Source organism: Rhipicephalus sanguineus, chromosome 10 (genome assembly GCF_013339695.2).
Source record: "Rhipicephalus sanguineus isolate Rsan-2018 chromosome 10, BIME_Rsan_1.4, whole genome shotgun sequence".
Classification (NCBI taxonomy): Eukaryota; Metazoa; Arthropoda; class Arachnida; order Ixodida; family Ixodidae; genus Rhipicephalus; species Rhipicephalus sanguineus.
This window is the reverse complement of record NC_051185.1, coordinates 37074826-37099202: the sequence shown is the minus strand read 5'-3', so window position 1 is coordinate 37099202 and position 24377 is coordinate 37074826. Positions and strand designations below refer to the sequence as shown.

At 48.7% G+C, this 24377-nt stretch overlaps 2 protein-coding genes across 2 annotated transcripts; both read right to left on the bottom strand.

Annotated features, from left to right (window-relative positions):
• Window positions 1-456: 456 nt before the first annotated feature.
• LOC119371664 (transcription factor Maf) lies at window positions 457-5426 on the bottom strand. The gene is made up of 4 exons (XM_037642108.2): window positions 5326-5426; window positions 4154-4275; window positions 2393-2598; window positions 457-1070 (listed from the first exon to the last, which is right to left on the bottom strand). The coding sequence occupies exons 1-4, from the start codon at window positions 5339-5341 to the stop codon at window positions 854-856; spliced, it is 561 nt and encodes a 186-aa protein (XP_037498036.1). The 5' UTR covers window positions 5342-5426; the 3' UTR covers window positions 457-853.
• A 6686-nt stretch (window positions 5427-12112) lies between these two features.
• LOC119406326 (chitin deacetylase 8) lies at window positions 12113-24006 on the bottom strand. The gene is made up of 5 exons (XM_037673066.2): window positions 23982-24006; window positions 20460-20811; window positions 17486-17671; window positions 13573-13821; window positions 12113-12498 (listed from the first exon to the last, which is right to left on the bottom strand). Exons 1-5 carry the CDS (start codon window positions 24004-24006, stop codon window positions 12132-12134), a joined length of 1179 nt encoding a protein of 392 aa, XP_037528994.1. The 3' UTR covers window positions 12113-12131.
• Between the last annotated feature and the right edge of the window lie 371 nt (window positions 24007-24377).

Below are 24377 nucleotides of genomic sequence, written 5' to 3'. Positions count from 1 at the left end.
GCACAGTCTCCCCTCTTGTTCCGTTGAGTGCTGAGTAGACATCAGCAGCACTTTGTGTCTTGCTCTTTGTGTATTTATGTTGTCGAGAAGCAAATGCGCCAGAAGTATTGTTTATCAAATTGGCTTTTATGGAGAGGGAGACAGAGAGGTCATCCTATAAAAAATTCCCTGCGATTGACGATTATAAGGCTCACCGTAGTGAGGGACTTCCGATGAATTCTGAACTTATCGGGTTCTTCAACGCGCACCCAAATCTAAGTACATAGTTGTCCTTGCATTTTGGCCCTATAAACAGTATGCCCCTGAAACTGGAAATCAAACCCGCGTCCTTGAGCCTAGCAGCACAGCACTTCAGCTGCTAAGCAGCTGCAATTGATAGCTGGGAGGGACGACCCCGTTATGAGAACTCTGATGCAATAACAGTAAAAGTGTGACACGAACATTTTAATAACCATCTTATACACACGTCCTTTAAGATTAACACTGCCGTACAAGATCGTATTCATCAGGCGAAAGTGCTTTGCATCACGTGCACATTTGCCAAGTCACCGCTGCAAATCGGCGAAGGTAGAAATTATGTAAGCACAACATTGCCAAAGAGCACGAATGACTGTGATACATAACCAGTAAAACGTGGCTTCGTTCTGGCCACAAACTCAAGTCACGTCATCCAAGCATCGACAGCTCTAAAATGTGCGCTCTGCTTAGACCCTGGCATGGTGTTCGCTTTAAAGTAAATCAAACGTACAGATGAGAAGAAGAGAAAGACCAAAGGTCATTCCAAAGGTCAAAGGCCTTCCTAAAGACCAAAGGCCTTCAGAGACTAAAGGCCGTTGCCGTCCGGGAGTGCTGTCTACTCTGATGCTTGCTGAAGACCCTTGAATGACTGGATCTCTTCGGCAGTCAGCATATGGTGTTCAATGCACCAAGCGAGTAGGCCAGTAAAGTCTCGTTGGACGCGCGCAATGTCCGCGGCTATCTCGTCGTTTTCAGCCTCCAAAGCCTCGATGTGTGCACGGATGGTCTCCTTCTGTTCTTCCAGGTATCCGCGTTGCTCGACTCTACGTGTCCTATGTTGCAAAAAAAAAAAGCACAACGCGTTGCATACAGGTTGTTCCAAGAAATGCGTCCCAAACTCCCCAAAAATAGGGAAACCGGGTATACCGCTCGTTGCCTTCATTATTATTTTTTCTGAAGCGGCAGATATCTTAAGGGGGTGCTGACACATAATTTCGCTGCCGAGATAGCCTGCGGGATCAATTCTCGTTAACATGTGTATATCTATGAAATCTCAACAGCTTAGGAGGTAACTCATATGAATTGTATAGTTCGCGTGCACGATCTGGTGCTATCCGCCTCACCTCCCAACACTGATATCATCTAACGTGACCTGAAAGTGACCCCAACTTCCGAGACGTCACAACTACGGCCGAGCTTCGAGCTAGCACAGCTAGTATGATGACATCATAGTCGCCATTGCACTTTTGGGAACAGGAAAAAGTCTGCTGGGCTCACATCAGGGCTATATCAGGTATGCATCAGCCCTGATTTGAGCCTGCCAGACTTTTTCTTGTTCCCAAAGGTCATGAGAAGCCAGAAAGGTCACCGTTTTGACAGTGTCCCGCCATCCACCGGTCTGTCACAGTGTCTTTTGAGAGGTCACGGTAGCTGACTTTCAGGGAGCCTTTGTGGCGTGGGAACCGCATTGTACTCGGTGTATCGACACTCAAGGAATATATTTTTCAAGAATTTAAATAATATCCCCTTCGGATGTGAATTATGATGCATTGTCTAAAAATGCATCAAATTCACGCAGCATAATTTCAAGGTACTCAATATTACATCCTAAGAAAGAAAATGAGGCAGTGCGTTCTTTTGAACAACTTTCAGTAATTAATGTTAATTGGCGTGTAATTAGATCATTATTCTGCAGTCAGTCAGCTTCAATTCTTACATAAAAGGAATCAAATATTAGGCTCAAATTGCGTGCCCAGTTTGTTTTTTAGTTTTCGTGTCGAGCAGAGAAAAATAATACTCTTGACATTGGTCCTGGAACGCAGCATGTCAAACAATCGTCAAACATGGTAGCGTCTCCAGCAACGTGATCCTCCGCAGCAAGACGCAGCACAATGAAGTTAAATGACCCCTAGTTGTCCACTCGGGAAGCCTGTACAAGTGGGCACACTGCGTTTCAAGCCATTTGAAGAAACACGCAGTGCGCAACGCGCCTCTGTAGTTGATGTGTACAATTGTGCACACCGCCGCTGAAGGGGATATGTACCTATCAGATCAAAAAATTACTTTTACCAGACAGAGTACTTTATGGGCAGACCCTGCATACAAGTGTGACCTTTATGTCATGCCGAGTCAGCTCAGTGTGAATTTGACGTACCTGCAGATAGCCGCGTAGCCGCGGTTCTTGAGCATGCGTCGCAGGTGCTTGAGGGCACGCGTCTGCTGGCCACCGAGATGTGCCGTGCGCACCCGAAGGTTCAGCTGCCGCACCGACATGTTGACGAGATCGCTTCTGGAGAGCCCCAGGGCTTGGCAAATGGCGAGTGCGTCACCCACGGACATGCAGCCCTCGTCCTTCTGAGCCTATGAACATTAGGAAATTACGAATGTTACAGAGGTACTGACACGAATTTTTTTGAAGGAGACGTTACTCCGCCATACAGATCTCCTGTATACAGAGATGGCTCTGTGCAAGTGTGAAGCTCAGTGAACGCTGATATTTTATTTTTACATTAAAGTCCATGTTCGCATGGCGCACCTACTGACATCAACACATCTCGTCCCTGTTGTCTTTTTGGAAACATGTCATATCTTACTACATGCCTGTGATGTTGTATGCCCGCTCCCTGTATGGGTCTGCAGAAGACCTACAGTATTGATAGATAAATAAATAAAATAAACACTAGCCTAACGTAAGGCTACAGCATCAATTCTGATGACTTCACGCACTATATGTCTAGTTGTGATTACGTCAGGCACCAAAGCATTCAAAATGGGCGCTTGTGTGTCACCAACGGAGCAAGGAACGGAGTCGCCACGGAAACGTCACAATATCTTGCGCAAGCACACAACGAGAAGCTCATACAGTGTTGTGATGCCAGGGTACAGTTCGAACCGAAACTATCTTTTAAAAACATACTGTAATTACTTTTTCAGGGTGCGCTCACTCTTACTAGCACATTTTCTAGGCTCTTGAGGGCTTGGCCTTTCATTTTACGCAAAATGAACAACCGAAAATTTTTTTGTCAGTACCCCCCTTGTTTGATTCGGTATTCACATCGAATATCGATGACGACATGTTTTAATGGCACAAGGGCCAGGTGTGGCCAAAGAGCGCCATCAAGGATAATGGAGTTTACGGTGACCAATCGTTTACAATGATAGGATGCAGTACGGCTGTAAAGTGGCCTAAAAAGCACGCTATATGGAAGTGTAAAAGATATATTCAGTATGAAATAATGACTGTGACATGTGGAGTGGTCTACGAGTGTTGAATCAATGGGAAGTGATCGTACTACTAAAACGTCAGTATGTGGAAATAGCACCAATGCCTCCTCCTGAAGCCCAAAAGCCGGGAGGCAAGTGCTTTCTTTAAGAAACTACTGCAGCAGCAGCCTCTGTTGAGAGGCCGTGCAACAGATGGCCTGGAAACAGAATACGAAAACTATTGGCATCTTTTAAAAATGTGAACGATGAATCTATTATTCGTATACGAATAGTTTGCAAACAGTTTATGGATATTTCAAAAATGTTAACTGCATTGAAGTAAGCGCTAAGTGAGTGTAAAAGTGCGATAAATTTCACCCCTGCAGGTACAGATTGCACGGAAATAAAATTCGAGAGCTTACCCAGTGCTGCAAGCTAAGTCACTGAGGGAGCCATCCCATACACAGGCCATAAAAGATAATTCATACTACATGGAGCGTTCTGTGCGTGCAAAGAATCTGCTTATTTGTTCCTGGTGCTACATTTGGGCTTATGGTGCTAAAATTGTGAATACTAGGACGTGCACATAATTCTACGTTAAATGAAAGAACAGCCGTGTGATATTCAAAAACTATTCGATTTAGTCGGCTTTTAGCACTGTTCCATTTGCATTTCGATTTGATCTCAAAAATCGCTATTCACATACCCCAACCTGCAAGCCATTCTGTTCAATTTGGCCAGCTCCGATGGATTGTTGTTGTTCTTGACAACCATCATACTGGGCCTCAGCGTGAGATACGGCGGTGTTGGAACCAAACTTCTCGACGTCACTGCCTGCGTGACAGCGTAAAGGTGGCATATGCTGTTGAAGATGCCGTTGCCAAGTTGGCAAATTGTTTTCTATTCAACACGACAAACAGTCCAGGTGCAGGACAAATGTAGACTGTCACCTGGTGTCCTCTGGTCCCATGAAAACACCCATGCTGTTCAACTGTACTGGACAAATGTGCAGTTAGTCCAGCTCACAACTACCCCACATCATTTTTCACTTTTGGACACATTCACCGACCTCAATGAAATCCTGAGTAATGAGTGGCCTACTTGTCATACCAGCGAGTAATTGTTATTTAAGGAGAAGAAGAAGGAAAAAGAAATTGACAGATCCCCACCTACGAGCAAGAATCTGTTACATGCAAAGCGTTCTTTCGTGTTTACTGAATTGTCTTGCTGTCCTTCACTTTTATGAAGGTTAACACTTCTTGCTCAATGCACACGCTGGTTCCATTATGTTCATTTAATTACCTTATTCTATTATAGACCCTACCCATTGCATTTAGGGAAATCGGCCAAGGATGCACATGTACCCCACTAGTACATGTCTGTTAATTGGAGCCAACTTGCCTACTGGGCGCACCCCCAGCTTGCATTTTGCATTGCTGTGTCTAATGTTTGTGTAAGGTATGCCGACGCAAGTTTATAGGATTTAATGCATACATACGGACGCGCCTGTAGCGCTTGCGCGTTTTTGGTTGGATAAATTTCTTTCTTTTGAAAGCAGCGGAATAATTAGCTTGGCTTTAGAAGCCGGTTAAGGCATAGGGTGACCGTTTGATAGACCGGAACTAGCGTGAAAATGGGGGTGGAAGAATTATAAGCAGCTGTCCGCAGGAGAAGATACAAAATTACAGCGCGACTAAATATCAACGAAAATCCGAGGGCTTCGAGAGCCCCGAGGTATCCATTGCACTTTGCGCTTAGAGAGCTAAATTTTTTTTCACGACTTAGCTCCTTTACTAACCGTCTCCCCGGGAAAATCAAAACTTTCACTTCGGTGGCACACAACAAAAAAACCAAGGGCGGCATTACGAAACCTAAACTACTCACCAGTTGTGGAATTCATGGCACTCGTTTGTTCGACCACGACAGCGTAGGGCGTAAACAAATATGTGAGAAGCTCGAACGAGCGTTCAAGGTTTCGCTGAAGATGTCTTTAACGGTACGGCGCTCGACCTTGCCAACCAGCTTTTTACTCGATGTGCGACTGGCGTTAGCCTGCGTTAGCTGTGACCAGCTGACTGGCACACTAACGCGGAACAATGCGACTGCACCGCGGTACGCGACACTTTCGCAACTACTGTTCAGGCAAAGAAAAAAAAGTGTACTTATCCACTGACTGCAGCTTTCACAAACTTCGGCAAAAACCGCGCGCTAATAACCGTACAATTGAGCGTAGCATGCGACTTACTGCAAGTTTAGGATGCTTACAATATGACGGCAGTTTCGGTTTCGTCCTTTGGCACCGTCACACTTTGGTCTTTATTTTCCGTTTACTGTGAGAACCAGGGGCGTAGCCAGAAATTTTTTTCGGGGGGGGGGGGGAGGGGTTCAACCATACTTTATGTATGTTCGTGCGTGCGTTTGTATGTGCGCGTGTATATATACGCAAGCAAAACTGAAAAATTTCGGGGGGGGGGGGGTTGAACCCCCCCCCCCTGGCTACGCCCCTGGTGAGAACGGCTAAGTTTTGCCGGAACTTGTATATATATTGCCATTGTTCAACAATAATGTTCTGTGCTACAGCGCTAAAACAGCGGAGAAGTCACTGCACCGCGTTTAAGTAAACCATAAAGTCTGAAAAGGGAGGACTCAAACCATTCATCATAACGGATCTTGCAGCGCATTTAATACACGCGTGACACTCTGAGTTACAATTGCCCTGGAAGACTCAAGGCTGTCGAACAATTAACGCCGTGCTTTTTAATCACATTTCCGAAGGAGAAATGATGTTGCTGACGCAGTTAAGTGCATTAATCAAGGAATGCACCGCGGCACGTTCTCCCGAATGAACAAATTAAAACAACCGTGACCGTAATATCACCACGTTTGCGGCCTACGTTTTGCAAACCCATAACGTTTTGTTTTAATTTCGAAGTATATCTTGGCGAACCAATGTATGCCGGTCACGAAGTCGACCAATGGCGCGATCTTGCACGCATTCCAAATAAGCACGGAGGCGAGGCGTTACATCTAGCCGCGCGCGAATGGCCAATGTGAACCGCGACAGACGTCACGACCCTGCACTGAGCAATCGCCTGCGGCTGGATGTAACGGACCACCCCCGTCCCTTTTAAGAACGCGTACAAAATCGCGCCACAAACGTACTGTGACGTCACGAACGGTTACCACGTCACGAAACCATCTTATCCCTTTCAATTGCGGCGTACGCCCGCATGCCACATCCCGTTCTGGTAGACGCCACACGCGATGGAACAGCGAAAAAAGAAGTCACAGGGTTCCTTATGCATTCGCTTAAGACGACTCGAATGCGAAAGCCATCTTCTTTTTCTTTTCAGTCTATGTGTTGATCCTGCAATCCTGCCTCGCCACACTTCGAAAGCTTTATGCACATAACGTGTTTTGCACTGCCTCCAAGATCGGAGGCACCTCACCTGGTTTTGCATTGCCTCCGTGATCGAACCACCTTTGACCTATTGATCTGTACTATGGAGGTCAGTGCTTTGACCAAGCTGCGATGTCATGTGACGTTACGTCACGTGACGTCATAATGACGTCACAAATTTTGACGATCTGCGACGTCATCGTGACATCATACGGTGACGTCATCATGTGATGATGATTTTTGCATCACTCGTGCTCGACGCCGACGGTCAAATTTAGTGTTTGGTGAGGCGTCTAAGGTTTTTGCCTTGAAATAGACATTAATGAATGTTTCATGAGAATGCACTTAGCGCGAGTCAAACATGACAATACAGGTGTACGACTTCAACTGAGAGTCGACTTGAACTTCGATTCAATTCGCTGTGCTTACAAAATAATATTGTGGTTTTTGTTAACAGTTTCCTCAGAGTAGAAGCCAATGCTACAAAGGCTAGAGATAAGTTTCCCTCAATGTTCTCATGCATGATTAAAAGTGTGTCACATTTGAAGCAAGGATATTACTGACGTGCCGTCACTAATTGTGAGGTATTATTTACACTAAATGCGCCGGAAATTTTAGCCTATTACGTCTGTTTTCTGACCTTTTCTGACGTACTTTTTCATATATCTTCAGTTGCTTTATTTAATTGTTGCACCTGTGGGCAGCGCTTCTGCTGTTATTGCTTCAGTTGATTTTGCTCATCCCTAGCTGCACCACGTAGATGCTTTCCTGTCTGCTGTGTGTAGGAATATTTAATTATTACTGGCACGTGTTTCTGAAACATCTGAAAAATTGAATAAGGTGAACAAGGCATGCTGCTCTTTTGTGTGATGCATCAACTCAAGGGAGAACAGCAGGATGAACGTTTTGCATGGTCCGGCAAATGAGAGGTAAGCACATTTCTAACACATTGGGTACGAAGCCCCTTTCCCCGGTGTACAATAGCTAACATGAGTGTCATGTTTTCTATCTCTCATATACGAATGTGTTTGAAATGCGGAGAATTTTTTGGCGAACCAGAGGAAACTGTGACCGTATCCATCCATCTAGCTGCCTACGTATTGGTGCTCTCATTGCCATATCATGCACGGCACATTCTAGCATAAGTGAAAGGTCACAACATGGATATGACATGCATGTAATGCATGTCATGACGAATAACAAGATGCCGCGGTGGTCTTTTCGTTACCTTGCTACATACATACCAGAATGTGCGCCGCATGATGTATGTGTCGACAAACATATGACAGGTCTAACATGCATGTCATCTAGACCATGACATGAATGGAACAAATGTGATGCGCATGCCGTTGCACAGCTGTGGTCGTTTCATTACCACTGTATGTACCAGAATGCGCATGGGTACTTGACCAACGTGGGAAGGAATAACTTAATTGTCTTGTATTGCGTGACATGAGCGGCAGAAAAAAATGTTATTGCAGCCTTTATTTTTTTAAGCTGGGATGTTTTGATATGCTTGACATAACGAACACTGCAGGTTCGGTGACTGATGATGAGAAACCCTCAGTGGGCGCCACCGGAAGGGCTCTTCTGCCAAACGATTCCACTACGTGTTCAGAAGGATGAGCGCGATGTAAATCGAAACCGGAACTGCAAATCCCAGCAAACTGAGAGGGCGCCACCGAACCCAACCCCAACACCCCAACTTCTCGACGCCGCGGTAGTGTGTAGTGTACGTTCCGGCGTTTCAGCACCACGTTGGTCGATGTAACTCCAGTTTATTTTCTACGTGTTTTTTGTCAGTGGCGAAAAACATTTTCAAACGATACTTGACCAGATTTAGAGTGGTGCCTGCGTTGTTGCGGCTTTGCCAGCGGAGTCGACAAGCGACCCATTAGCGAGGAACCCCTGCTGCCCGTATACCGTGCGCCCGCAATTTGTATGGCTTCTGGCCCAAGAAGCTCGACGTGCATCCTTGCTTACACGTCTTGTGCAAGGGCGATGGATCCAATGGAGCTGCCTTGGACAAAAGTAGTTCCAGGAACAAGTAGTTTGGGTGCCGCCTCCTCGCGCCCACTTGACGGAACAACTGGTAGGTGCGTATAGTCTGCCTGTATACGCACGCGCAGTGAGCATAGTTGCGCATATGTTCGCCATTTCGTTCCAAAGCTATGCAGTAAGATAACTTCTAGCGCGAAGGAGCCAAACCAGCGCCTCCTCGGCGCTGGCCAAACTTAGCACGCCGGCACCAGCGTACTGGGTGTGAGGTCCACCACTGGAAAGGCTGGCGCCACCGTCTGCGTGACGTGGTATGAGGGATCACGTGGACACAGCGGCTGCTTCGGAAGCACCGAAGCGAGCTGAAAAAACTTGGAGGAAGGTTGAGCTTCGCTTTCAAGAGTAGAACGCGATAGCGTAATGGGACCGTGTTTGTATCGCCTTCCCAATCGCTAGCCTGGCTTCGCTTCTCGGTGCATGGAGACCTAAACCGTGCCGCAAGAAAAGCCAAAGTGGGGACGCCCTCCGGCTACAATATCCGTGCTTGCATCGCGACGAAACGCGGACCGTTTCGTCGCGCTGACGTTTAAAAGAGTGCCCCGTGAGAACTCTATGCCCGTAGGTCCTTTGCGCCATCTAGCGGGTGATAATCAAGCCGCTGAAGAACCTCTGAGATGTGCGTACCACCAACGCTAAATGGTATATGTAAATAGCTCGCCGTTAGTATGCTATACGATGTATGCGTGGTGGCCGAGCGGCCAAACGCATCGCGCCACGGATCGAGGGGTCGCAGGTTGGAATCCCTGGTCCCACTCGAATCGAATATTTTTTATTATTTATTCATTTGCATCTACCTGGAAATTTCGCTCGCGGACAACGCGGATTTTTCGCTAACAACCAAAGACGCCGCCGACACCATAGAGTTCATATGAGTCAGTGTATTACCTCTATGGCCGACACTGACACCGGAATTTCTGCGAAACGAGCTCTTTAACGCTATCGCGTTAAAACGAGAGTTTATCACCTGCGCTGCGTTCTGGGTAGGTTAGGAAGCTTTCCCGCTTCCGGTGTGTGCTTGACAATACTTGAAAGCACTGCAATATGTATTGGCTGCCTTGGCGTCTGGTGCACTGCTCGTTGCGACAGTGCTGGACAGTGCAGTAAGGAGCTGTGTGAAGTTTTGGATAGCGAAACTTAAAACAGGCGAGTAGCCATCGGCTACGGCTCGTGTGTGCAGCCGGCACTTTTTCGATGAAGATTTTAGCTATAGCGTGGAGCTGTGATGTTCGGTGAGCAATAGAAAGCGCTCAGTGACACGCTCGCCTGTGCGCGCTGCCCGGCTCATGACGCTTATCTCCAGACCAGTCTTGGCTAGCCGCGGAAGGTAAGAGGGACGCTATCGGAGGGCATTACCTAAGATTGAGCCACGCACACTTTCGTACATATTCTGTTTCATACGTACCACACTCTCAAGATATTTGCGCATCCTTTGAGACATGTTTTTGTCGCACAATAATCGCCACCTATGCGCGTTCCATCCCTCGCTTTAAAGTGGTCCTGAACCACTTTTCCAAGTAATCATAGAAGGACCTCAGTATCGGCGTTTATTGCATCACGAATCGATTGCCGCGAAAATCTCTCGAATCCGTCAAGAACGAGCGTAGTTACAGGGATTCGTCGCACACTTTAAGCGCTTTCTGTCATCTCTCGTCCCGACGAGCGTGCTGGAAGTTACACAGGCAGGGATAGCACGGGGGTAAAAAGTTACTTCAGCGCGCGTCGTGACCTCGAGCGCGTGATGAAACGCGATCGCTCTCTCCCGTTGTGATTCCTCTGCACGCGAGTGTGGCAACTGTGTAATGTTAGCATGCAGACATAGAGCACGGCTCCGGCAGGTGACTGTTCCCCATGGCAAGAAGCGCATCTGATCCATACGCCGCTCTTGATTTTTGTCGGCTGCAGCCAATAGCATGCTATCTGCTATTTGACGTCAAAAAACAAGCACCGGCAGCTCCGAAGAAAGTGAGCGCAAGCCTCTTTATGAAAAAAGGACGCCTGAGAAAATTGTAACTTCGCACTCCGCTTCTAAACCCTCCATGCCGCGCACGACTGCAAGATTTGGCTGAACTGTTGATAGCAGTGTCTGCTGTCCGCAGGATGCGTTTTCTGACGAAGCACGAGGGGTTGTTCATGACCCCTTTAATGCCGCTCGCCTGATCGTTCAGGTCCCGTATGGTGTGTGGATAATTTGCAGGAAAAAAAAAGGCGGTATCAATTTTTAGTCATTTTATTTACATTTTTTATAACGCGAGCAGTTTGCCAAGTGACAGCCATGACTATTGAAGTGATTGAAAGCGTGCTGACTTTTGCAGAAATGAAATTACAAGATGACAGAACCGTGTGACAAGCTTTTAGGTTGTGTCTAGGAGTTTTGTATCGGATAGCCCTTTGCGGGCAGGGCTACAACGAAGAGATCACAAATTTATAGCCACTTGTAGGTGACTACCCTTCCCGCGACTCGCGGGACTGTCCCGTATTGAGCGCTCTTGTCCCGCGTCTCGCAAGAGATACGAAAATTTTCGAGAATGCACTTCCCTACTTCATAGTTATTGTTCGGCAGCGCCTTGAGTTCAGTTGTATCGGGACTGTAGGAGAACGCGTTAACTGCAACTGCTTCGAGCTTGTACGACTTCAAGAAAGTAAAGCAAATGATGTCGAGAACTTTCCAGGCTGTGACTCAGGAACGTGTAGAAACTAAGCCACAGAAGAGCGGAGCTGGATGTCCGTTGATGTCCGCACAAAACTCGGTGGGTATGCGCCATAGAAAGCAGGTATGTGCCAAGCAGCTCCTAGCACAGCATAGCTATACATAGTATAGTACAGCAAGTGGGTGGGAAAGGGAATTAAGGGTGACTGATTTGAGGGTGAGGAGGAAGGAAAGGAGGTGGGGAGAGGGTAAAGCACGACATGGTCTTGCATAATATAGTATAGCAAGGAGTGGGAAAGGGAAATGAGGAGGGGAAGGCCACCAGCTCAGCTGTTTCCTCAGTTTTCGCACCACTAGCGCGTAGCTGCCCCAATAGTGAGTTGTCAAATTTTTATGCTGATATCAATAAGGGTGTTTTACGTTGGGGCATATTGAAGTGATGTATAGATTAGTTTTGTTTAGACCGATATGTATTGTCAATCTCCCACCGCCCACCCAGGTGTTTACCCTAGGTGCAGAACACTTTGTACTTCGTGTTCATATACTTCCGGTGCTTGGACCTGAGCTATAGGCGACACATATTTGCTAGTTGCCCTTGGGATTCCCAACCCAGGGATAGTTCTTGGGGCACCGAGAACAGCTCCTCATGTAGCGGTCGCCTCCCAGTGACGTGTTCTTGTAGATACAGCTCCTGGGCTTGGTACAGGTGCTCTGCACAGCGGGACCGCGTCCGGGACACGCGTGCTGGGTGTAGGCGCTCAGTCGCGTCGGATTTTGCATGTAGCGCAGCATTTCGGAGATGGTCACGAGGTAGACGTCGTCCTTCTGAAGCAGCCAGTCGATGAACTGCAGGTAGCCCTTCTTGCGCTCGGGGTGACGCAAGTAAGCTTCGTGAACGAACAGTGGGAACGGTGCGCGGCTGGCGTTGTAGTAGTCTTCTTCGAAGTTGGACCTGCACGGAGATAAAGAGTTGTCATGGTCGCGTAGTGTCTGACCATAGGCGTGCGCACAGGGGGGGCAGGGGGGGGGGGCGCAAAATCTGCCCCATACATTGACGCCTCTATCACCTAAGAGGGGGGGGGGGCGAAATCTGCCTCGTACATTGACTTACAAGGGGGGGGGGCGCTGCGATGAACCTTTGCCCCCCCCTTATGGTGAACCCTGCGCACGCCTATGTGTCTGACATAGAGTTTCCCGCGGTATTTACTAAAGGGAAGTGGGGCGCTGCGATCATTCAGCCGCCATGGGAATGATGGTACAGTGAATTAGAATATGGGTAGTGGCCTCGCTGGCGTCGAACGCGTGACGCTTCCGATGTCTCCTAGGGCGCAAGCGTTGGCCACAGACGCTATTGATCTCGACCGCCGTGACACGTGGTGCGCAACAGTGTAAGCACCCTCCGTTCCTTCGCGTCACGTCTCCTCTGTAGCACTGCTGCGCACCAGGTGTCCCGACCGCCGACATCAATATAGCGTCTGTGACCAAGGGTAACATCATTGGCTTCACCTTTCCCATTGCCGCTGTCGCGGCATTGCTCCTCAAAGGCGGATGTGCACATTGCGTGCACCAATCGGCGTGCACTCCAGAGTGACGTCATGAGCTGGACGGCCGGTGATGCCGCCTTTGGAGAACATTGCCGAGTGCATGAGCGGGATATTTCTTTAGTCGCGGAGGCGATCGGCTGCGGCGCTTCGGTCGTCTGGGCGGGGGGGCCTCCCGGACTTCTGAAGCTGTATCCAAATATAGTTCCCCGCAATGATGAGTAGTACAAGGATTCGTCTAGTATTCGTGCTTGCGGCTTCGAACGCACTTGCGGCTTTATTTATTGTTGTGTTTTGGATTATGTTTCAGATAAAAGAAGGGCTCGTTTGGCACTATTGATCGCAATGGCATTATGAACTCGATGCGCGTCAGTACTTGAAATGTAAAAAAAAATAATATCGGATGCAGTTTAGGAGCCCTTTAACACCCATTCGTTCACACACCCATTAATGGACACGGTTTCACGCCTTAATGCTGAGCCTACCTGAGGTACTCGTAGGTTTCGTTGGCGGTGATTGGCTGCGGCAGGCAGGCATCCGCCATGGCACACGGGTAGTCCTCGCCCCCACGCTTTTTGAAGAGCACGTTCATGGGTACCTCCCAGAGACCCGCGTAGGTTTTCTCGGGACACGGCCACACCATGCAGCTGTGGCGGAAGCCGTAGTCCATGGTGTACGGGTAGACGGGTTCCTCGGAGCCACGCACGCGCTGGTGCACGAGGGTGCAGTCGTACCTGCGGGAAAACTCACGACTTCAAAACGGTGCGCGCACTTGTTTCACGATGCGACTGCTATGTAATATTCTAATGCAGTTGCGCTGAGCGAAAGGCACGAAGGACTAGAAAAGGACAGGACAAGTAGTGCGCAATCAAAGAGAACAGGACAACTATAGTCCGTCTCACAAGCTGGTTACAGCCCTGTGGAGGCTACGGGGCTGCTTAGCCAATAGGGAGAGCGAAAATCATTCGCGATGTATTCATCCGCGCCGCGTCTTTTGCTAGGCGTCCCCATAGCGTCCGCGCTCACGCATAATTGGTGGTGGTGAAAAGCGTTTATTACAAAACATTAGAGGTGTGAGCCTCACCGTGGGGCTCTACATGCCAGGTGGTGTCCCTAGTCCGGGACCCCATTGGTCGAAGCCGCCAGCTAAGGCTCTTTGGACCAAGGCCTTTTGGGCCTTGGTCCAAAGACCAAGGTCCAGAAGCACCCAGTCAGGGCCGCCAGTCAGGGCCGCCTCCCAAACCTCTCGGGTAAGGTTAGGGTTAGGGGTTAGGGCTAGATTACGCTGACAGGCCTAGGCCATGTGGTAGGTATCAGCTACCTCCCCACAGTACTGGCACCTGCCATTGACCATCAAAATATTTCACGTTAGCGGGGCAGAGCATGGTATTAGTATCACAGGAGGACGCGTTCATTTGCCTTTCCCAAACCTTTAGCTAGGGCGTGACTAGCCTTATAATAATCTGCAATATCTCTGAAATTAAGAAGGAGGCTTCCTGCGTCCTCGTCTGGAGGGTTGTCGGGCGGTACCCGGGAAATGAGTGCGTGGGCAGACGCATTAGCGGTCTTGTTCCCCCTTAAGCCCTGATGACCTAGAGTCCAAATTGTGTTTAGGTAAGGGATCAGTGTCCCTTATGCAGGCTTGCAATATTCTTTTTGCGAGTGGGTTGATCCAACCTGCTGTGTAGTTGCGGCACGCGGCGTGAGTCCGTGGTGATTTGTTTAGAGCGAGAGTCTGAGGCAGCGAGTGCGATAGCTATCGCTTCTGCCTGAGTTGGTCCTTGTGCTCTAAAGGAAAGTCCGTTCACCTGTCTTCGGTTGTGGACCACCGCTGCCGTGTACCATCTCCGTGGGTTTGGGCCAGCGATGTCCACATAATAAACCCCGCATTTTTGCCCGTAGTGTCTTGCTAGCGCCAATACACGTGCTTCGCGGTGACCGCTATGATCCTCGCGATCCATCTTTGTGGGGAGTGGTTGAACTAGTATGGCGCGGCGCCATAGTTCGGGTATTCGTACCCTCTCCTGTATGTGAACATCATGTTGGATGTGAAACTGGGTCAGTATATGGCGCCCGGGTGAAGTTTGTGCCAGTCGAGTGTACTGGTTGGTGAGGTGAGCCTCTTTGAATTCCCGGAAAGTGTTCACCACTCCAAGGGCAAGGAGTCGTCCGTTGGAAGTGGAAATCGGAAGATCGAGAGCTCTTTTAATCGTAAAAGTGAACGACGTTGGGCCTGTTGGTATTGCGTCACGAAAGGAAAAACAGCGCTTAAACGATGGGGACAAGTAAACACACGAAGCGCATCGTGTGTCGTTCTTTACTTGTCCCCGTCTTTTAAGCGCTGTTTTTCCTTTCGTGATGCTCTTTTAGTAGTTTTGCGTACGACGACTTCGTCATGTTTCCTAAGGTGGAGGTAGGGTACCGAATATAAGATTCGGCTGGTGACAAAAGCATGTGCTAGCCGCAAAGCGTCCTTGTTCCTGAGACCTCCCCGCTTGTTGGAGACCCGCCGGACCACACGACCCACCTGTTCCCCAGTTTTTCGAAGTTTGGCCAATGTTGCGTCCACGCGTATCGGGTTCTGGACATAAACTTAGCCCCGGTATTCTGATTTCCTCGACCTCGTGTATGGGCCCGCTAGGTAAGAAAAGTTTGATACCCGTTTTGTTTTTAGGGGAGGTCCTGAGGTGAACGAATTCTGACTTATCTGGTGCACACTGGAGACCGCAGCGGTCTGCGTATAGGCGGCCACCACGCAAGCCACTGTTTGCAGGCTTTCTTCCATGTGACCCAGGCTTTCTTCCAAGTCACCTGCAGAGTGTGATATCGTCGGCGTATACAGCGCGTGCCGTACGTCTTTGATGCCCTGCAGTTGGGCCGGGACGTGCATCATAGCAATGTCAAAGAATAGGGGTGACAACACTGCGCCCTGTGATGACCCGCTATAGTTCCCACTTGGTATGGCCCGTATTTTTTCGTTCTGAAGTCGGATCAGTGCGGCTGTTCGACAGGAAATCCTTCATATAGTTAAAAGTGTTTGGACCGCAATGGGTCTCACTAAGGTGTTTAAGAATTATTCCATGTTTGACATTGTCGCACAGGGCGTGTAAAGCGAGCACACGGCAGCAATCAACGCTCTTACCCATGAAACAAAAAAACCTATATGAAACGTCTATAAAGCGTTTAAAACCTCTATAAACCTCTATAAAACGTTTTATAGAGGTTTCGTGTTTCGTGGGTAGCGTTGGCCAGCGATGGCAGTGTCGGAAAAAAAGTATGGCGGCGCCCATCGAAGATGGTTCCTTCCGCCTCGGATTTAACAAGTCGTTGTCGTGCGCTGCGTGGCCCGTAAGTTCTAAACCGACGTTTGTGTTTGCGTGATGTTTCTGTCCTGACACTTCGACAGCAGCGTATTCGTGACTATTTTGCACTGTTTCCAAGATTCATTCTCAAAATCTCAGGGCCAAGGCTTAGAAGGCGTTGCGTAACAAGCTGTACAACAACAAACAGCTGATCTCAGTAATAAGGACAAAACATACCTGATAATTCGTCCTCAGCGTGAGACGACTCAAAGCGATAGCGGATTCCGCCGTTTATTTATTGCTGTCAGGACAGTGGACAAGTAGCAAGCGCGAGTTCGGATCGAAGCGGGCGGTCGCGTCTGCATGGGCGCTGCCATGTTGCTTCTCCACCACAATTGCCGGCGGTTACCGATACAATAATTAAAGGCATGTGATGTACAAGCGAATCGTGCTTAGTGTGTCGCGTAGCACCGTGACGTAAAGACGAGTCGAACAAACGCATTTGTTTTAACCGTGCCACTTATAGTGCAAATACAAACAGAACTGTTTTCCTGCGCAAGCATGTGGCTTGCTTGTGCATCGTAGCTTCCACCCTGCTGCAACCAGCTTGTGAGACAGAGCATAGTGCTCTTTGTCGTTAGTCCTTCGTGGCTTTCGCTGAGCGCAACTACATTAGCATGTCGTACCAACTATAGCCCAAGTTGAAGCTTTGCTATACACTAAAAGCACGCCATTTCGACGGCCATTTTTAAGTGTAAATTTTGGGGCCCGGCCCTTAGCTAAAAGCCCCCTTTCCCCCCTGTGCTTACGCCATTGGCCAAGAGTGGCCTCCGCGATCAGCTCCGGCAGCGCGCCGTTGCCGGAGCTAATCGCGGAGGCCACGGTCCACGCGACCAGATTTATCGCCTAATGGCAGAACGCTGGCCGCTCACTCCGTCTATACCTATACCCTATATACAGAACGAGTGCACGGATGCACGAGCCACTGGACGTGCGTTGGTGTCTCGTGCTGCGAGGATTTGCGCGAATGCTTCGCACCACGGCAACTATACCGTATTTCGGCCGCATTCTTTAAAAGGAAGGAGCGGTTCCCCACCGGAAATGCTGGTGTAGCATGCGGAAGCCCTCGTCTCCACCGTTGTAGAGGAACGGCCCCCTGACGCCGGTCACGTGGGAAGCCGGCACACCGGCGAAGGTCTCCATCATCTCCTTCTGGGCCGCCACCTCCAGCTCCCATTGGGTGGAGTTGATGGTCTGCCAGTAGTTCGAGTCGGTCTGGTGGCTGCGCAACGAATCAGAGAGGAAGAAAAAAGAGCGAGTGTAAATTTAGGAATCAATCAATCAATCAATCAATCAATCAATCAATCAATCAATCAATCAATCAATCAATCAATCAATCAATCAATTTTATTATCCCATAACAGATTAGTTACAATGGATAAGATATACGAACGAGGGTCCCAATGTAGTAGACTGCAACGGGACTCCCAGTGAAGGTTACATATAAACAATACAAGGATTAACAGAAGTGTGCACAACAGAGAGGATATTACCACAATATGCATAACATGATGAAAATCAAAAACTCGTGAGACCAAGAAATGAACAATTTGGTAAATAAGTACCGTATACAGAGACACAAATCAAGTACAACTAAAGAAAAATGCAGATCAAGGACTTCACACATAATTCTTGAATGATATTAAGAAAGCTTTATGTTCTAGAGATATGGGTAAATGATTCAATAATGTGATTGCACTGAAGGATGAAGACGGTTTGCCAATATTAGTAGAAACCTTGGAAAGCAAAAAAAAAAAACTGTTGTTAGCAGCGAACCTGGCAGTGTTGATGTTTAGAGGGAGATAGCTTGCAGGTACCACGCAACTCTGGAAATGCGCGTTTCGTGAAGCAGCATTAGCAAAGGGCGTCACGCGTACTATACTACGACAAGCCGCCATGTTTAGATCGCCGAAGCAGATGACGTAGGCTGCGAGTCACGTTTCCGAACACCGTGGAGGAAGGATCAAATGAGGAGATACGTAGACGATTGATGCAAAAGAAAAAAAAAAAGAGTGTATCGGCTGAACACGTGATGACCATGCCAGAGAGCGCGGTAGGTTTAGTGCAGACCAGGCCCGTAGCCAGGGGGTCGCCCTAGGCCCCCACCCCCCCCCACCCCGAAATTTTGATGGAGGGGAGTGTTTTACTGAAAATGAATAATGAAAATAGGTGTTTTCCTCGAATAGTCAAGGCCTTCAGCCAGTGCCCCCACCGAAAACAATTCCTGGCTACGGGCCTGGTGCAGACGAAGGTACGGCAGCAACGGAACAGAAATTCTCAGCTAGTACGCTGTATTGATCTGATGGACCGATATACTACACGGGGAAATTTAACCCCTCACCCCTTCCCCCCCCCCCCCGTTCCGTTGTTTGAGTCCGAAAGAACACAAACGTTGCCACGAATGCGAAAATGAAACTGACGTAGTGAAGTGCTTCTCACAACGGCCTGCCTTTGGTCCCCGGCTTTCCGAGGGTGAAGGGGGGAAGTGAACAGTGCCTGGAATGCAACGTACACCCGGCGACAAAAATTTGCGGGACGTGAACTTCACTGCAAATGCAAATTTCTGCGCTGTTAGTGACTGACGCTTCTTATCTTGAGGGTAAATATACAGGTCGCAAGAGCTACTGCGGGGTGGAGCATTTAATGAGAGGCTATGTTCCCAGACAAAGCTGAAATATAGCTTTCTAGACAGCTTTCTAGACAGCTTTCTAGCTGTCTTCTAGCTATCTCTAGCTATATTCTAGACAGAATATAGCTTTCTAGACTGCGTCCCGTAAACTTTTGCTGGAGGCTGTACATCAGGGATCCTGGGATGCCATTATCGTCAAAAACCTGCATGACCCCGCACATTAAAGGAACAGGCAGAATGAAACAATGAATCGGTTTAGGTTGACAAATTTTTACTATGAAAAACTCTAACGTCGTTAATTTCGCCATCCTAGCTTTAATAACAGTGGAGAAAATCATGGTCAAAGTCTCATTTTTAATTTTCGCGCCGAAATATCCGCGCGTGACGTCAGGGGTTTCAATGTGCAATTTTTTTCGTATTTTGGACACATTGGCCCAACGAAATTTCCTGAAACTTGGTATGATTAAGTCTCTGGCCGCCTCAGAGGACAAAGTACTTCATTTTCTACGGATTAAGGGACGACGAATGTCGAGTAAACGCCGCTAAAATCTATGACGTCATGGCGATCTGTGCGGGAACTTCAGGGTGGCGTCGCCACCCTGCATTTTCTCTTTGCGTGTTTTCTGGCTTACCAAACGTCACCTCGCGGTAAGCTTGGTGATTTTGGCATCGTGAAAGAGTAATTTACTGTTACGAGAAAATTCGGTTTTCTATTAAAGGGGTCCTGCAACACTTTTCCAAGTAACCATCGGATGGCTTCACTAAAAGAGTTTATCGCCTCACGAATCAACCGCCGCAGAAACGAGCGGAGTTACAGAGATTTGGCGCACACTGTAATTGCTCTCTCTCTTCTCGCGTTCCGACGAACGCGCTGGAGGTTAAGCTGGGACGGATGGCACGGGGAAAAGAAGGTACGTCACGTGCGCGTCGTGACCTTGAGCACTTTCTTTTTCTTCGAACGCGCGGCTTACTTTCAGTGTGATCCGCGAGCGCGGGCACGTGGCGTCCTGCCGCGGCGGCCGCTGTAACTATATATGCAGCCCACGATGCTCAAGTCAGCCTATGGCCGTGAATTTGGGTGTATGGCATCATTTGTCGAGAGAAGAGAGAGCGATTTCTAGCTGACTTTGAGAATTAATTGTAAATTCCAGGCCGCGTACAGCGCTGTAATGTTTGGCCCACGTGTTCTCACTACCGATCGGCAGCGTTTCCTTTCCACGCTGAAAAAGTGTTGCCTGGCCCCTTTAAGGGTCCCTTGAAACAATGACGGTACAGGTCCTACTAAAGGTATGGGGCAAACTTGGCGCCCCTTTAGAGTACTAAGAAAGGGGGGGGGAGGCTGCCTCCCCCCTAAGGTCGCATGTCTGTGCCCCTCACCCACCTTATCGAGTGCAAGGCGATCTCGTTGCCCCAAGAGTACAGCTGGTTGACGGCCGCGTAGTCTGTGTACTCGTGCGACACGAAGAAGGTGGCCGCGATGCCGCAGCCGTTCTTGTTCTTTCGGGTTCCGTCGAACAGCTCGTCGTAGAAGGGCATGTTGCCCACGTTGACGGCATCGTCGAACGTCAGCGTCACGAACTGCGGCACCTCGCGGGGCCGCAGGCCGGCCGGCGGCAGGTCGGACTCGCACGCGCAGCTCGGGCGCTTGCAGACTCTTTCGTCGCAGCCGGCGCTAACGTCCACTGCAGTGGCGTGAAAAGCGGTGGAAGGCACGCTATTGGCTATGCAGCAGACTATAGTCGGTTACAACACTAAGAATAAGTAAAAAAAAATTGCGCAGCTTGCGCTGAGTCGCGCAAGGCTGGGGTACAGCAGAGCTGGTCGGCACTCGGCTGGTCCTAGATTGACTAGGCACAAATGCATTCACCCGCCCATGCAGGAAGTGTTCACGTGATCACATTGTAAGTCACGCGTAATGGCTAGGTATCGATCGGGTCCGATCAGGTATCGTTTGGCAATCACACCACCAAGTAGGTTAATTAGCCTGTTTGTGCTAATCAGCTTATTGACTTAATTTCCATATCCGAGGTTGGGACTCGATTAGCTTATTTCCCATGTCAACCTAGGCTTAATTATAGTCTTAATTAGCAATAATTAGAATCGGTCCTAATTGGTGATAGTTCGGCCCGTCTTGCCGAGCTCGGCATGACTAGGCACACCAGAATCTCAACTCGGCTTAATTAGAACTAATTAGGTATGACTTAACTTAAAATGCTTTGCTAGTTACGTTTTACGATGCTTAAATGGTTGGCTATGATTAACTTGGTTTAAATAGGCACAGCTATATGTTTAATTACCTTGGCAAAGCAAGCAGATTTGAGCTCTTCTTGCCTACATCGCGAGTCGGACAAACGGCGGGCATAACAGCCCTGCTGTAAAAGCTCCACCCATAGCCATCACGGTTCCATCCAATCACATTTTCTCATTTCCGTGACGTCAGGAACATTCTGCGCGCTTCAGATAGTTGGTGTCCTCATACAGACACACATGTTCGTGTCGCTGGTTATATGTCTAAAACTCCTCGTATCCTCGCAAATTTCGTAAGAGAGTCTGACGTCACTGCTTAGCCACAGACCATATTTTGGGAGGAACGACGAACTTTTATATCTCAATACGCGTGGCATTTGCATTAGCGCCGGAAAAGTACTTACGGTTCGAAAGGAAAACAGTTTGTTCGACACTCTTACATGCGTGATTGACAAGCGCGCCGCGGTTTTGCGGGCGGAGCTTGTATTTATTCATAAGTTGTAACTCCTCCCCTTTCCCACAATCCACCGTAGGAGGCCACAGTAATGAGTCAATGTATACCTCAAAGTAAGCATGGAAGCCAAATTGATGCCGCCATCACTCGAAAACGGATACAAAGTAACGCGATCTAAAGTCTGGTACAACTTTAGAAGTCTGCGGCATTTCCTCGTTAATTGCGGACGCACACAAGCCTGCATCAATGAGCGCGCACTCCTGACTGACGTCATGAGCGTGGGCGTGCGCACAGGTGGAGGGGAGGGGTGCAGGCAGGGGCGTAGCCAAGGGGGGGGGGGTTGGGGGTTCAACCCCCCGCCCCGAAATTTTTCAGTTTTGCTTGCGTATATATGCACGCACACATACAAACGCACGCACGAACATACAGAAAGTATGGTTGGACTCCCCCCGAAAAAAATTTCTGGCTACGCCCCTGGGTGCAGGAGTGGTGGTCGCCCCCCCCCCAACCTAGTCACCTAGGGAGGGGGGGGGCGACCGTCAAAAATGAAGGCAACAGTTAGCCCAACAAACGGGTATGTGCCACAGAAATCTGTGCGGCCTATCAGAAAACTATCATCATCGTAAACGCGTATGCGCCACATAAATTTGGTAAATCCCGCTACACACAACTTCCACTAAAGAGGAAGAAGGCAACAGTTAGCCCAACGAACGGCCTGCACGTTACCATAGTCACACCACTGTCACGTGATACTTTGTGGTTATAGAAGGCGGTGGCTGTACTACCACATAAAGAGCTGTGATACAACATATCGGAGCATCTTAAGCGAAGGCTTCTTTGTACACCTGTGTATAGTCAAGATGCAATAAAACTATACTACTACCTCAAAGCTTAACAAAGAGTATTTAATAAAGAGCAGTGATACAACATATCTGAAAGACTTGCAAAACATATAAATGCACGGCCTGACGAAGGGAACGCCACCAGCTTCGCATTGGTGTGAGCGAAGCGGAGCTGGTTGAATTTCTTTTCTCTGGGTTTGAGGCAAAAGGGGCAGGAGAAAATTCTGGGGCGAGGGGCGGCTGCCCCATCCCTCACATCGGCCCTGATGTGAGCCCGGCAGACTTCTTCCTGTCCCCAAATCTCAAGAGGAACTAGAAAGGATGCCGTTTAGATGGTGTTGCCACCATCCGACGGGTTGCCACAGTCACGATAGATGATTTTTTGAGGGAGGCATTGCGGCGTGGGAATCGCGTTGCATTCGATGCATCGACGCCCGAGCAAACTATTTCGAAGAATTTAAACACCACGTACCGATCGGATCAATAAATTCTTGTTACCAGACCTACTCTGATTACTTTACGGACAGACCCCGCACGTGTGGAGCGGCTAGAGCATTCGTTACCTGTTGTCGTTGAGATTGGATTCGGTGTGGTTGCGTCGGTCCCGACGAGCCATCCGCCGGCCGCTAACAACAGGACGCACGGAACGAGGAACCCCTTTGAAGGCGTCGGATGCATCGCGCCCGCTGCTCGCGAAGCCGCAGAGACCTGACGGTGAGCCCTCGACAACCACTGGCCTTTTAAACTCTCTCGAAAGGATGGGAACTTGGACTAGGAGTAACGCCTCAAAACGTTGGCCGCAGCTGATAAGGAAACTTCGGTGACAATGGCTTTATCGGAGGCGTACATTTTCGTCATCTCGCTGTCTCTATAGCTTTCACGCGCGTACAACGTCAAGCGACCTGATATTGTTTGCTCGATAAGATCGATATGGGCGTCTTAGCTAAAGCGCCACTTAAGCGTCATTCTTTGAGAATATAACTGTATAATTATGAACCGACAAGTGTATTATATAACGTATATCTGTTGAGTCGTTCGGTTACTTTCCCGCTAGTGGAAGCCAGGTTGTGCCCGCCGTTCCCGATTCTCATGCGTAATCTCCTCAACTAGTTTGAACAGGTAAGTCCTACGCTAACTCATGCACCACCACCAAGTGAACGCTGGAGCGCAACGGGGTCGTGCGGGGGCCCGGGAGCCTGCGCGCTCCAAACTTCTCTGTTGAATAAAGTTTCTTTCCTCCTCCTCCTCAACTTTTTATATACAGTATTGCTCTGTGCATAGGCCTGCGCAAGGTTGTTCATTAGAGGGGGCCGTGTTTCACCGTATAATGTACAACGTGTGCCTTTATAACGTGGCTTACCTGCTTCCGCGTCTATAGCCGTCATTTGCCTGGTATAGTGCACGCAATCACCATGGTTAAAAACGTTTGGGGGGAGGGGGAGGGATCACTTCCGCTAGCCCAATAAGTGGCATCCCGGAATACCTACACGCTACACTAAAATTAACCAGTGTACACTCTTAAAAAAAAAGGTTGTAGTACTTACTAACTACTTGTCACATATGTTACTACCCCTGTTAGTAAGTGCGGTTAGTAACGGGGAGGTTAGTAACCGTTACTACCCTCGCCATTACAAACGCACTTAGTAGCGGTTACTACCCTTCTCGTTGCTAACTAGTAAAATAGGTAGTAACGGTTACTACCAAAAAAAGTTAGTAACCGTGACCCTTTCACCTCACGAGTCTCTTGTTCTTATAA

Excerpts from the sequence above, each read along its gene's own strand:
- LOC119371664 (XM_037642108.2), bottom strand. Across the intron at positions 2,599-4,153 it reads TTGAACAGAATGGCTTGCAG|GCTCAGAAGGACGAGGGCTG; the intron begins GTTGGGGTATGT and ends TAATGTTCATAG. Across the intron at positions 1,071-2,392 it reads GGCTACGCGGCTATCTGCAG|GACACGTAGAGTCGAGCAAC; the intron begins GTACGTCAAATT and ends TTTGCAACATAG.
- LOC119406326 (XM_037673066.2), bottom strand. The coding sequence starts at position 24,006 with ATGACGGCTATAGACGCGGAAGCAG. Across the intron at positions 20,812-23,981 it reads GGCTATAGACGCGGAAGCAG|TCTGCTGCATAGCCAATAGC; the intron begins GTAAGCCACGTT and ends AACCGACTATAG. Across the intron at positions 12,499-13,572 it reads GAAACCTACGAGTACCTCAG|GTCCAACTTCGAAGAAGACT; the intron begins GTAGGCTCAGCA and ends ATCTCCGTGCAG.